The sequence below is a fragment of the Spermophilus citellus genome, assembly GCF_964194105.1.
Source record: "Spermophilus citellus genome assembly, chromosome: 13".
NCBI classification, from domain to species: Eukaryota; Metazoa; Chordata; class Mammalia; order Rodentia; family Sciuridae; genus Spermophilus; species Spermophilus citellus.
In genome coordinates this window covers 5,292,041-5,306,502 of record NC_138193.1, presented here as the reverse complement: position 1 = coordinate 5,306,502, position 14,462 = coordinate 5,292,041, and the positions used below count along the sequence as shown (strand labels likewise).

General features: G+C 37.0%; 1 protein-coding gene across 1 annotated transcript in view; it reads right to left on the bottom strand.

The window, feature by feature from the left end:
• Positions 1-8,484, bottom strand: part of TMEM182 (transmembrane protein 182) — a 49,253-nt gene extending 40,769 nt beyond the window's left edge. The window contains exons 1-3 of the mRNA XM_081264868.1: positions 8,145-8,484; positions 7,811-7,910; positions 5,946-6,044 (exon numbers count right to left, since the gene is read on the bottom strand). Coding sequence (XP_081120994.1) covers positions 5,946-6,044; positions 7,811-7,910; positions 8,145-8,276 — 331 coding nt within the window. The 5' untranslated portion in view covers positions 8,277-8,484. The remainder of the gene's footprint in view (positions 1-5,945; positions 6,045-7,810; positions 7,911-8,144) is intronic.
• Between the last annotated feature and the right edge of the window lie 5,978 nt (positions 8,485-14,462).

Below are 14,462 nucleotides of genomic sequence, written 5' to 3'. Positions count from 1 at the left end.
ACATTAATAAAAATTTTGAAATATATTAGACACAAAATTATTTTTAATCTGGGAATACCAGCTGTTACAGAAAATTTGAGAAACCAGCAGAAACATGGGGAAATGTTTGCTAACATAAAAATACAAAAGCAAGATGCACATCAGTATGTATAATTACTACAACTATTCACATAAAAAGGACTGGAAAGAAAAAATACTAAAATATGACTGTTCCTTTGGAGGTAAGTCACTATATTACCTTTTAGTGTATGTTGTTTAAACTGAATGACCCCTTCTTCAAAAGAAGTTTTACCCTACATTTCTCAAGCTTTCTTGCATTTGGCTACCAAATTTCACTCATTAACACTTCAAATATCATTTATGTCTATTCTTCCCCTCTCCTCTTTATTCTCACACCCTGTTCAACCCCTGATTATTTTCTGGCAAGGCTATCATCCTGTCCCCCAAGGAGGATTCTTCCAGTTGGTTCACTCAACACTCACTCCCAGCTGTCCTTCCTTCTCCTCCTCTATGTCCCAGCCTGAGGACATGTGGCAGCATCCATCAGCACTCTCATAAATAAAACACTGACAGAATCCTACTGGAAAATTCTAGCAACCTTGACACTAATAAAGCATGAAGATGACTGTCCTCTTGCCAAAGATGGCCAGGGTCCCTGAGAGCATCACTATGGCAGCTGCATCCGATCTTCTTGCTGTGGGACCCAAGTAGTCCTTATTTTCTAGCTACTATTTGTGTTTTCTCTTACTTGCAGCCTAATGCATTGCTGACTAATATCACACTCACTATCTTCCTCCTGCTAGTCTCCCATTCTTCCCATCAGTTTACAATTTCTATAAGTGTGAAAAAAAGGAAAGACTGGGAAAGAAAACTAGATGCATAAATAAACACTGGCAATAAAAACAAAGCACAACTGAAAGGTGGAAACAATGCTAAAGACCAAAAGTTACAAAGCATGCAAAAATAGATGTGTGAGAAATATGGGATCATTTTGTAAAGTGTTCAAGGAATCTTCCACACATCAATATATACTTGGGCATATGCAGTATAATAATGGAGAATTCCCCAAAATATTCACTGGGAGTTTAGCCTAGAGTGGGTACAATACAGCAGTGTGCTGGTCACATGAGACTACCATCCTCATGGAATTTAGACTGAATTGCAAATAGAATACATGAGCACAGTAATTATGCAAATAAATAATTAAAATATTTTGTATAAATTATCTGAAAAAATGTTTTCATAAAGGAGAAGCTGATCTAGTCCATATGTTAGTGGGGTTGAGGGACAGCAAAGGAGCCTTCCTCCGAACACTGAGGTTTGAACTTGAATTAGCAAAAGAATAAACCTGTTTAAAGAAATGAAGGGAGGATGGGATACGAAAACAGGAATTGCATTGTGGGAAGGTCTTAGAATGCAAAAAGGCCTTGAAGACAGAGACAAACACTGAATTTGCAGAACTCAAAGGCTAGGGCGGCTAGCTGTGTGTGTGTTTCAATCTGCCAAGAAAAAGTGAAATTATGTTCAATATATGTGGCTTAGTGAGAAAATTAGAGCAGGGTTTGTGGTTTAGTGGTAGAACATGTATGAGGCCCTGATTCAATCCCCAGCACTGTCCTCCCTTGAAAAAAAATAGTACAATACAATTAAGTTTCTAAAATTTTCCACCTGAAAAAAAAAAAAACCCTAAAATTTAAGTGTCTTATTGATGAAAATACTAAATGCATTTTTTTTTTTTTTTTTTTTTGCTTAAAGCTATTCTACACAAATTTTTAAGTGTCTCTCAATTACCAGGTACTAAAACTAAGTCCTAGGGATAAAACTACAAATAGGTTACCTTCTGTGTCATTCGGGAGCTAGAAGAAATAATGAAGAATCTAAGGTGAACAATTACAACTAAGCTAACAGCACTTTGATATGTGGGGAGCGGAGTGTCAGAGATTATGTGAACCCCAAGAAAGGGAAAATTAATTCCCTCAGGGTTGAATTATCTTGAAAATTAATTTATGTCCAGTATATCATTACCAAATGATACCAAAAAAGTGAACTATGACTGAATGGAAGCAAAAAAATAAACCAGAAAATCTAAACTCTAAGAAATCTCAAAAGGTAATAGAATGATTTAAGGGACTTTGAAATAGTAAGCCTGTGTCACAGACAATTCTGAGAATTAGGCCACTCTCCCTAGTCTTGGCCAATCATTCAAATAATTATAATTGAGAAAAACTGGATTTCAGAATATGTATTTAAGAGTTAAAAAAGAATAACTGAAGTAAATAGTGAATTAGACATGAGCATATACACAGGTCAGGTGCAGATAGAAAGGAAGAAAAAAGCCCATGTGGGTTTAATTTGGTTTTTGATTGAGATACAAATAGAAGAATTACACTTCTTACAAGTGAGCACTGCTTTCAGTCTTTTCCTTTACTGGAGTTTATAAGATTGTTGATTGAAATAAGACCAGAGACTTGAATCTTTGCCTTAGGTTCTACCAATAATCAACTGTGTGGAGGAGTCTCATGCTTTCTCCAAGTCTCAGTTACTGATGCCATCAGTACTGTCCTCTGACACTCTGAAAGAATAAAAATAAGCATTCAAAAAACAATCAAAGACCATGATATTATTTTCACTGAATTTGTCACTGACACGTGTATTGTAAAAGCTCAGGAGAATACAGGATAGTTTTGCCAACAATGTTCTGGGTCATAATACATCAGATTTCATAAACAATACTTGCAACTTACTGAAAATAACTTGGTAAGTATACAATGCCTGATAATTATGAAGCTACATAAAGCTAAGTAGTAGCTGTGGAGTGTATTGAAGACTATGTAGTCTCATTAACTAGGAAATGCACTCAGGAAAGTCAGATAGAATACTTTTATTAGTTAAACCTATGTCATTCTTCGGCTGGGGTTGTGGCTCAGTGGTAGAGTGCTTGCCTCACATGTTGTGTGAGGCACTGGATTTGATTCTCACATCACATATAAATAAATGAATTTTTAAAAAGGTCCATCAATAATTAAAACAATTTTTTTTTTAAAATCTGTCATTCTCTTAGATACAGGAAACAAGGAAAAACACAGAGCATACTAACATTAGAGATCTTTGTACATTATTATGAGGAAATAAGAAACTCTTGTATTACTTCTCATAGGACCTGTATTGCACATCTCAGTCATTTTTATTTAAAGTTTCTGATAAAGTAGCTTAAAGTGAATAAGGAGTTACAATATGTATGCCAAAGAAGAGTTTGATAATTTAAAAAAATTGGAAATGGTTTTGTCACTAGATCCAAAAAATGACACAGTAATTATATGCAGTGCTACATAATAATTCTAAGTGTAATTGCAGTGTAATTTCTCTGACATGTATTTACTATCCATCTCCATCATAATTATTATGCATAGATTATGTTACCTTGTTTTTCTACTTCTCCACTATCCTTTTTGAGGTACAGAATTTTCAAATATGTAGATTCTTTAAAAAATATATAGTGTCAATAATACATGGCTCATAGAAGGACCTCAACAGATGAAAAACAATGTCAATACTTATATTAATGCAGATACCTTGTGTTCTGGAAAGTCATACCTGCAAGACTTCTGAGTTTCTTTTACAAAAGAAAGAATATCTGGAAGGGGACTCCTTCTTTGTAATTTTTCCATAAACCAAAAGTAGTTTTTTCCACTCTTTCCTATACTACCATCTCTTTTCACAGCAGTAAGATCATTCACATTCTACAAGAAACAGGGTCCAGACAAGTGTGGGTGAGATGCCTGGTGTGCTTCTAATGGGAAGGGACACTCACACCTCACACTTGAAGGCCAGCAGTCTTCTGAACCCAAGAATCCTCGGTGCACAAGCAGGTCACCTCATCTCTTTTTCCTCCAGACCCCAAACCCACTTCTTAAAGAGTCATGTTAATATGATAAAGGCAAGATCTTTGACAAACACAAAGTGAAATTACAATGTATGGAAATGCTTATTTGACAAACTTGGAAAAACAGATGAATCCACTATGTGCTAAGTTCTAGGATGGTAAATGTTATGTGTCAACTTGGTTAGACTACGGTGCCCCGTGGTTGGGTCAAACACTAAGCTAGATGTTTCCAGGAAGGTATTTTTAGATTTGATTAGCATTTATAATCAGTTCATTTTGAGCAAAGCAGATTATTCTCCATAATGTGGGTGAGCCTCATCCAATTTGTCAAAGGCCTGAGAGCAAAGTTTTCCTGAGGAGGAAGGAATTCAGCCACCAGACTGCAACATAAAAATTCTGCTGGAGTTTCGAGGCTTCAGACTTGACTGCCACATCAACTCTTATCTGAATCTCCAGCCTGCCAGCTTGCTCAGCAGACTTCAGACTTGCCAGGACCCACAATCGCATGAGCCAAATCCTTAAAACCAACCTCTCATTAAATATATAGATGAATGGATAGATGATAGATAGATAGATAGTTTGATAGATAAACAAATTATTCCAATTTTCTCTACCCCTTCCTTTTCCTCTCTTTTTGCATGTAAACACGCACACACACACACTTACACACATGCAGTCAGTCTTCTATATCTGGAGACTCCACATATATGGATTTAACCAGCCACTGGTTGAAAATATTCAGAAAAATATTGTGTCTGTACTGAACATGTACAGACTTTTTATTTGTGTCATTATGCCATAAACAATACTACATAGCAACTATTTACATAGCATTTGCATTATATTAGATATTACAAGTCATCTAGAGTATAAAATAAGCAGGAGGATGGGTGCAGGTTATATGTAATTCTATAGCATTTTACATTCAGGGACTTGGGCATCCAGAGATCTGGGTATCTGCAGAAGACCTGTGCACCAAGGATATGGCAGAACAGCTTCATAAGTATTCAGTTGGTTCTCCATCTCCAGAGAGCTCTATTTCAGCGTATGCAGAGAATTAAATATATTAGGTATTTTTTTTTGACAAACACATACTCTTTGGCCTTGTGTATGGCATTGATAGCTGGTATAAACCCTTGGTTTTAGTTACTGAAAGCTAAATGTTTCTAATATGTCTTCCAGTTAAGACTGCTTGATTATCTATCTTTTGTGGGATATCACACTCTAAAGAGTTCAGTCATTTTATATGAACACAATAAAATAATCATATTCTCATATGTCTTAAAAACTATGTAGCTTGGCATGGTGTTGCACACCTATGATCCCAGTGGCTCTGGAGTCTGAGGCAGGAGGATCGTGAGTTCAAAGCCAGCCCTAGCAAAATTGAGGCACTAAGCAACTCAGTGAGACCCTGTCTCCAAATAAAATACAAAAATAGGGCTGGGGATATGGCTCAATAATCAAGTGCCCCTGAATTCAATTCCTGGTACCAAAATAAAAAAAATAGTATGTGTATTATAATATTTTGAGTTATAAGACTAGTTTTAGGTCAGTTAAGCTCTTAGGCTTCTTAAAAACATCCATCATTGTCTTCATATTGAAAACCACATTATTTTTATATGCAAAAAGTGAATCAAAATAGTTCTGCTTTTGTTTATTAATTTGATTTGATTTATTTATTTAGAGGTACCAGGACAGCACTCTACCACAGAACTACATCCCCAGCCTGCCCTGTTTTTTGTTTGTTTTTTTTGGAGACAGGGTCTTACTAAATTGCCATGCCAGCCTCTAACTTGAAATCCTCCTGCCTCAGCCTCCCAAGTAGCTGAGATTACAGGTGTGCACCACTATGCCTGGCAAAATTGCTCTGGTTTTAGATGAAAGTTATGTCGTATTAAAATTATAAACAATGTGTTAAGATAATGTATTTTAACATTTAACAGATTAATATGAGGTAAAGTATTAGAGTTATAAGTATTAAGTTATTTTTAAATTTCTCACAAAAATTTCACAACAGAAGGTTAAGTTACTTTTAGAGGCATGTGGAGTGTGGGGTACTTACTAATGGCAGAGTCGTAGGAAGTTGAGTTGTGCTCGCCTCTCATGAAGGGGTACGGTGACAGGTAAGCATGTGTGCAGTTCTTGGACGGTGGCTGATTGGCTAGGAAGAAAAGCACATCAATGCTATTAGTTATTGAGAAGCTCTGAGATGACACATTTTGCCAGTGGAGCAGAAATATGGGGCCAGGGGTATACAAGCACAGTGAAACTGTCGGTTCCATCAACAAATGCACAGACTTGCTGTATGAGAAACAAAACCTCTACCGATTAGCACAGGGGACCTGGAAGTTAGACTGATCTAGAACATCTAGCTGCATGACATAGTTTAATGAAATAAATGCCCTTTGTATCACTTTAAAATCAAAGGCATTATGTTTTATTTGTTTTCACATGTTCCCCAATACCTAGCATAATGCCTAACACAGTAGGTATTCAAAAGCAACTTAAAAAAATCTAATAAAATTAGATATAACTTAGATTAATTCCAATTAATATAATTTTTTCTATACCCATTCTATTTTACAGAAAAGATACAAATGATAGATCTTCCAAGTTAATGATTCAAATAAATTTTTAGCATTTGAGGAAACCACATGAAGGAAATTTATGTTGTCTGAAAAAATATCACCGTGTGTAATGTAAGGAGGAGGAATATATTCTTTCTTTCCCTACGTCTCTGGCAAAATCTTCCTCTTGCACATTCTGACTTACTCCACTTTATTAGGGTCTAAAAAGTTTCCATGGGCAATTTGCAGGCTTATTCTCCAGCCCCAAATGCTCTGTAGGACAGTGCAGGCACTCCTCTCAAAAGGCCACTTCATCTCTACTTTGTTCCTTTTGTATATAACAACGTGCCATCAGCCTAAGTCTTCAGTGACCTTTGTTCTTATTATATATTCTGTAACCTTGACTACTGTGTAAATACACACTTTGATTTTTCACAGGAGTACTTGATAAGCACACTGACAATTAGCTTTAGGCTAATAAACAACTCTTTCATTGTGGGAGACACTAAAATAAATGCTAGCTATTGTCAATGAATTGGTTTTCAAAGATTATTATAGTATAAGGAACACAGTTGAAAGAGTGCATCATTGTCTTAGAAAGTTACTTGACTTCAAAAGGGAACTTTAAAGTTTCTATACAAGAATGAAAACATCAAAAGCAAACCGCTTCTTGATATTGCCTACAAACTTGGGTGAAGACCAAATGAAAAAGCTTTCATCTGCCACTGCTGGTAATTAAGTTTCATTACATAAAAAAAGACATTTTTTAAAAAACTTTGAAGCTATGAATATAAAATAATACCATTATTTCTGAATTTTTACATTTGAGATTTCATGTGTTTATAGCCCGCCCCCAAAAGAACATTTATTTGCAACATAGAAATAGGCACTTGAAAAGGAACACGGTAGATAATATCTGTTTTGTTTGTTAGAGTTAGTATATTTTAAATGTGAGCAGAGCAACAACAGATACCTCCATTTTTCCATAAGTATTCAGATTCCTAAATTATGGTAGAAAATAAAATAATTACACCTACAGACATTTCTCTTCGGGACCTTTGAAAACATCTCATTGAGATTTTATAATCAAGAATCCAGGGGCTGGGGATGTGGCTCAAGCGTGCTGGCCTGGCATGTGTGTGGCCCGGGTTCGATCCTCAGCACCACATACCAACAAAGATGTTGTGTCCACCGAGAACTAAAAAATAAATATTAAAAATTCTCTCTCTCTCTCCTCTCTCACTCTCTCTTTAAAAAAAAAAAAAATCCAGTACTTTCGTAAGGGATATGTACTAAATAGGAAACAGCCTGCTTTTTTGTTTCATAGACAAGGGGTGAAATAAAGCTAAATTGTACTTACTGTACCAGAACTTCCAGATGTTGGAGTTATTTTCCTCCACCATCCCATTAAACCAACATCTCCAGAAGAATCCTTCATGGTGGAAAGTGATATTCTCTATCTGTAAGGAAACAAAGGCAGTAACTTGCCATCGACTCACAGAATATAATCAAAATTCCTGCATCCAGAAAATTTTAAAGAAATGTCTTCTTTCCCCTGTAATGATGACCAGTAGCTTCCTACAGATCTCTTCTATACAGAAAGACACCCCACTGCTATTCTCTGACTTCAAGAGGATGCATAGTGCTGTCCTCCTCTCTAGCAAATACATCAGTATTTTGAAGAAGAAACGCACATTGTGTTCACCTGAACACCTTCCCACTTCTGTTGCCAGAAGCCAGTAGTCGGATCCAAAAGCCACTAAAAACAGTAAGACCCCCAAAGCTCCGAAGAGAGCCCCGAAGAAGATGGCAATATTTAGTCTCATTTTCGGTCCACTGGTTTCCTCTTAAATAAGAAATTGCAGTAGGGCAGACACGTAGCTTCTCAACAACAATAAAAAAGAAAGAATAAGATCTTTGAGGATGCAAGATCTTCCCAAGAAGCCAGTTCTAGTTCATGGTTTGGTGGCTTCTCTCCTTAGACCCAGCCCGTGGATTTGAATTCCCTTTGGTCCCGCTGGAGGGACTCCAACCCGGCAGCTGAGAATGGCTGGTTATTTTAAGATACTGATTGAGGAGCTGTCTTTTCTCCCAGGGGGATCAAAAAATAGCTGACCTTCCCCTGACTACAGAGAAAGCGTATCAGGAGCTGGCTTGGATTAGCATTATTGCTGCAGGGTAACCCGTAGAAGTGGAAAGAAGATGGAAAGGCTATGAAGTCATTGACCGTATTGGACACAAAACTGAAGTGTCAGAACAAGCTCCTCTTAGTCTAGAATGACCATTACAACTTCAAAGACACTTCAGATTCTCCTTGAAGATACATAAATCGCAGCTAAAAGGAATGATGGAGACTTCTCTGAAATACAACTGAAATTCTAACTAACCTCTTAATTTCTGTGGACATTTCTGAGATAGAAAATAATTTTTGTTTCGGTTTATAATTTTAAAATGTAGGTATGCCTTGAAAAATATTAAAGAAATACTCTTAAGCAGCATCCACATAATGACATAAAAACAACACTTTCTGTGGAAGCTCATAGAACTGATGTAAGTGAATCCAAATAATCATCCCCAAAGTGAACTGGTAAAAACAAACAAACAAAAAAACTCAAAATAATGATTGTCTTCAGGAATAAGATGAAATGATCTGGTCTATTTTTTTTTTAATTTTCTTCTTCCATTTCAAATATCTAACTTCCTCAATATACAAGTCACACTAAATGCCCATACGGACCACCCAATGCAATGCATCTACATTTTCTTAAAGTCTTACCTGTTCCTAGTTCATTTGTTTGTTTGGTGTTCACATTTGAATATGCCAGAGAGTGTTCTTTTTAAAATATTTGTGTGCTATTTGTGATTCTCTACTATCCCTCTGGCTGGGGACAGTATTGTTTCTCAATAATTGCACAGACCACACAATATTTTCAGGAGGCATCTGAATGCAAACAACCATTTACACAGCATCCCCTTTTTGTGGGCATAGGATGAACTCTTACGATGGATTCTGTCGAAGGCCAAAAATCCCTAGGAAGTACGCCTAGTGCTGTCCTCCTCAGTAGCAAATGCATCAGTATTTTGAAGAAGAAATGCATAGTATGTTCACTTGAACACCTTCCCCCTTTCATTCCTTGTTCATTTCCACTTATATGCAACTAGAAGTGTTCAAAAGCCAGGAGTGAAATCCTAGCCATAGACTCAGTAATTGTAGGGGTTAAATTGAATTTGAAAGCTGATCTGAGATGATCCCTCATCTAATGCTCAAAGATTTTTCATAAGACTTTCCACATCATTCAGCTATAGCAATTCTAGACTGTACCATTTAAGAACACCAATAATGGTAATACTGCTTTGTTACATGTCCTGCCAAAAATTGTGCCAAACTTTTTATCATAGGAGTTTGCAGAGTATTGGTCCTGATCTGCCCTCTGAGAATAGACTGCACAAGTTTAAATCCTCTGTTGTGGGACAGAACTTGAAGATATTTTATAATCATCTCATGCCTCCTTAACCCATTGCCCTGATCCCACTCCAACTTGAAATGATAAGCATCCACTCCTAATACGGTCTTTTTTTTTTTTTTTCAATGTTAAGCATTCGGTTCCTTGACATATCCTTTTCATGGACATAAGTCCATATCTGTCTTTTCTGGTTCTTTCCTACAATTCTCAAGCACTTGATCAAAGTGAGGCATAATGAAATATTCTAGATATGGTTGTTTTGAATGAATCTGGCTGCTGCTGCTTCTAGTAACCACCAGAAGCCAAGACACAGGCAGATTGAGAGACACACTTGTGGGCCCACTCCTTTGCTGGGGCCAGACCCTCATCCAAACAGATTTCCTTCAGGGAGCTGTGATTGGTGGGTTTAAAGCCAGAGGCACTGGACCTGGATGTAGGCAACCATGCTGTGTCTGACTTTTAAAGAAGTGGCACAAAAGTGGGGAGCGCAGCCAGCAAGGCAGGAGAGATGCCTCTGAATTATTACCTCTGGCCATCAGCTTGAGCCATTGGGTGTGGTGTAGAATTAAAAACTGTTAAGAGCCATGGATACCTGTTTCTGGTGATGAGAAAGCTAAATTTATTCTTAGAGGTAGATGCCAAGGCAACTTAAAAATATAAGCATTCACTGCAATAATCCAACAAATTAATACTACTACCTTTCTAATTTCCATGCTATGATGACCTGAATCACAGACTTCCAAAGATGTCCATGCCCTAATCCTAAACACAATCATATGCTTTGCAAATACATTAACTGACATGGCAACATCCTGGCAGGCCTTGACTAATTACATGAATCCTTAAGCAAAAAGCAGAGAACCTCTGCTAGCAGAACAATCAGAGAAAAAAAAAATGTGACAACCCAAAAAGGTCAGGAGTTGCTGATTGAGGGTGGAATGAGGAGGACATAGGCAAAGGAGAGAGGACAGTGCCTGGAAGTTGGAGGCAGAAGGGAAGCAGATTCCCCCGGAGCTTCCAGGAAGGAATGTAGCCCTGCCAATGCCTTGATTTGAGCTCAGTGGGACGCCTGTGGAATTTTAGATTTCCAGAAATGTGGAATAGCATATTTGTGTTGTCTGAAACCACAATTCACAAGAATTTTGGATTGTGTTTTCATGTTAATTTCCTAAATATTATTGCTTTACTTTATGACTTTCAGCCTGTTCTGTGTCCCCTAACAAAGGATGCAAAGTGGCTAAGTGGGGACTAGGGGAATATTTTTAGGATAAGATGAGCCAAGAATAGGAAGTGTAGGAGAGAGCTCCTTGCCCCACATGGAATCCGGCTTACAAAATGAGGATTTCATTTCATTAAGAAGAGTGGGAGTTTTTTTCTCATAGATGAGTGATCTTCAGCAAATCAACTCCTTAGCTCTCAGTTTTATGGAAAATGGAACCAGTGTTTGGGGGGATCATTGAGAATATATAATGAGGTCACATATGTCAAAGGAGTTGCTGCCTCTTCCTATGAGAGTTGTCTTCTATCCTGCCATCAGCTGAAGATCATTCTGGACAAAGAAGTTAACAAAACAAAATACAATAAAACTCCCATTTATTGCATTTGAGATGGGACTAAGATCTATTTATCAAAATAATGACACAAGGTGTCTCCAGCCTTCCCACACCCATTCATGAACATTACCCTAGCCCCTGGGCCACCAGCAGCTCCCCAAATCTCCCTGTGTTCTGCCCCCAACTGATTGAAGTTATTTCCTTTCCATCTACCTCATTAATGCACTCACAAGTATTTAGCGACTTTCTACCCTTTGCTACTTATGCTTCTAAGTATTAACAGCAGCACTCTACAAGGAGACCCTTATACAAGCTCTGTCACATTTTTATATTTGTTTATTTACACTCTCCCTCTTCTACACAGCTATTTTTTTTTCTTGGTACTGGGGATGGAAAATAGGGCCTTACATAGCAAGTGCTCTACCATTGAGCTACATCCCAGGCCTTTTAATTTATTTTGAGACAGTGTTTTACCATGTTGACGTGGCTGGCCTTGAACTTGCTGATCCTCCTGCCTCCATCTCCTGAGTAGTTGGGATTAGAGGTGTGCACCAGGTTTATAGTTTTTTAATTCATATGTCTTGAAACAAATTGGGTCAAATGGTTGTTCAATGAACAAACCAGTTAAATAATGAATGAACAAATGAATGAAAGCTGCATATAACAATTGCTCCATGATTCTTAAAGGTGTTATTAGGGACCATGGTACCTACTTCTATGATATCTCCATTTGGAGAAAGGCCAAGAGGGAAATTTCCAAGTGCTAAAAATAAGCTGACTTTCCTCAGAGCACTACTGTTATTTATAATATTAAAGACACTATAAATATTGATTCATTTAATAAACATTTATGTAAAGTATCCCTTGCGTTAAGAGAGGAATGTGGTGTGTTCTGGAGGACAACAGGTGGTATTTTCATATACAGAGTTCTTCTCTTTTTGCTGTGGTACCTGGAAAACCCAGCAGCAAATGTACAAATGGCGGTGTCCAACTTTTTCTCTGACTTCCTGGATTCTCCTCCTGTCTACCTGGTCTCTTTCACACACATGTTTAATTTGCTATTTTACATATTTATGTAAGGGGCTTCAAATGCTTTTGAGAAAGAGACAAAGAGTAGAATGAAGCAAGTCAACAGAGACAGTCTATGAATTCAGGTGTTAGAAGACTATACCAAAAACACCCCTTCTACTTGGTTTCTCCATTGGGTAAGCTCCTTGAACTCTTTGGTCATCCCCCCCTTCCTCCACCATCCTGATGAGCTCTACTGCCAGAATTTCATTTGGGGATCCTCCTCACTTCCTGGAAATAATTTCCCTTCTGTAATCTCTAGTCACCTACAAAAATTATGGTGAAGATAGTTTTTAATTCTGATTTTTAAAAATTAAAACATAAAAGTTAAAAAGTCACAAACATTCCAAGGTAGTATGATAAATTTCTCCCTTGATTTTCACATGTTAAATGTGACAACCAGAAGATTGAAGGACCATAAACATTGGAAGACTTTGCCTGTTTTGATCCAAGTCCTCTTTGTTAAATTAACTGTGCAATGTATTTGCACATGTATATGTAGATAGATAGATAAATTATAGATCATTAGCAGATATGCTGAAAATTAAAACTAAGCAGTTAATTAGATAACATTCTTTTTTCTAAGCAAATATAAAATCAAAAACAAATATAAAATCAAACTCTTATGGACTCTATGTTCCAGAAAATTGGGATGGTATATAAAAGAAAACTGAGACACTTTTTTTTTTAAATTTCAGGGTACATTCTTTTGTTCATGTGTTATTATAGGTTCACAATATCCAAAAATCCAATACATAAAAGTCTCTGAAATCTAAAGCTTTTAGCAACACATATCTGATGAATATGAGGCTGCATATGAACAGTAATGTGGATTCTCCTATATTTTATTCATAAGTATGAAGGTTTGATGAGAGGGCTCCCCAATTACCACTGCAAGTGTATAGTGTTAGGTAGCATATAGTATATGCATTAGGCTATTTTTCTAAAATCCCTCCAAATTCTGAGATCTAAACACATCTGTACCCAGGGGTTACAGATAAGTGATCGTGTCCAGGTCTGAGACATAAGACTGTGAACTTAGTGATGACCCTATGATGACCCTAAATCACTTTCCTATGCACATCATTTAAACAGATTCTTACTATGACCACATTCTCTGTGCCTCTATCAATGCTGTTAATCTTAGCTTCCTGCTTTACATCCTAGACATCCTCCTACTCTTCTACCTCTCAACTAACCAATATGACCACACTGCCACATCACAAGCATTTTGAGACATTTTCAGAGATCTTTTAGTCTTACATATGGTGCAAGAATAATAGATAAACTTTATGGGGGTAAGAAGTGGTTCTTATTATTTTTGTTTTCTGTTGCATCCCTAAAATCTTGTTCAATACTGTAGATGGTTAAACTGAACTACCAATCTTATCCATTTGTATAGAATAGGTTTGAACACTGCCATCTGCTGGCCACAGATAAAATTTGCATACTACAGTGCTACATGATCAGTCATTGAGCTTTTTGTATATTAAAAATATCGCAGAGCAGGGATTTGCTGTTTTCATGGCATAAGATGTGGAATAGCCCTAACTAATATGTTTAGTACTGTAGTGTGAAGGTCTTGATGAATAGCTTATACTGAACACAACTGTATCAAAATCTGCAGGCTCATTTGCTTCATGAATTTAGGCAGTTTACTCTCCAGTAAATTAAAAGTTACAGCTGTGCCATGCCTGCAATCCTAGCAACTCCAGAGGCTGAGGTAGGTAGATCACAAGTTCAAAGGCAGCCTCAGCAACTTAGTGAAGTCCTAAGTAACTTAGTGAAAACTTGTTTCAAAATAAAAAGGGATGGGAATGTTGCTCAGTGGTAAAGTACCCCTGGGTTAAACACCCACTACCAAAACAACAACAAAAATATATTGAGAGTTAATCACACAAATGATTCACAAGAAATGGCTCAAAGG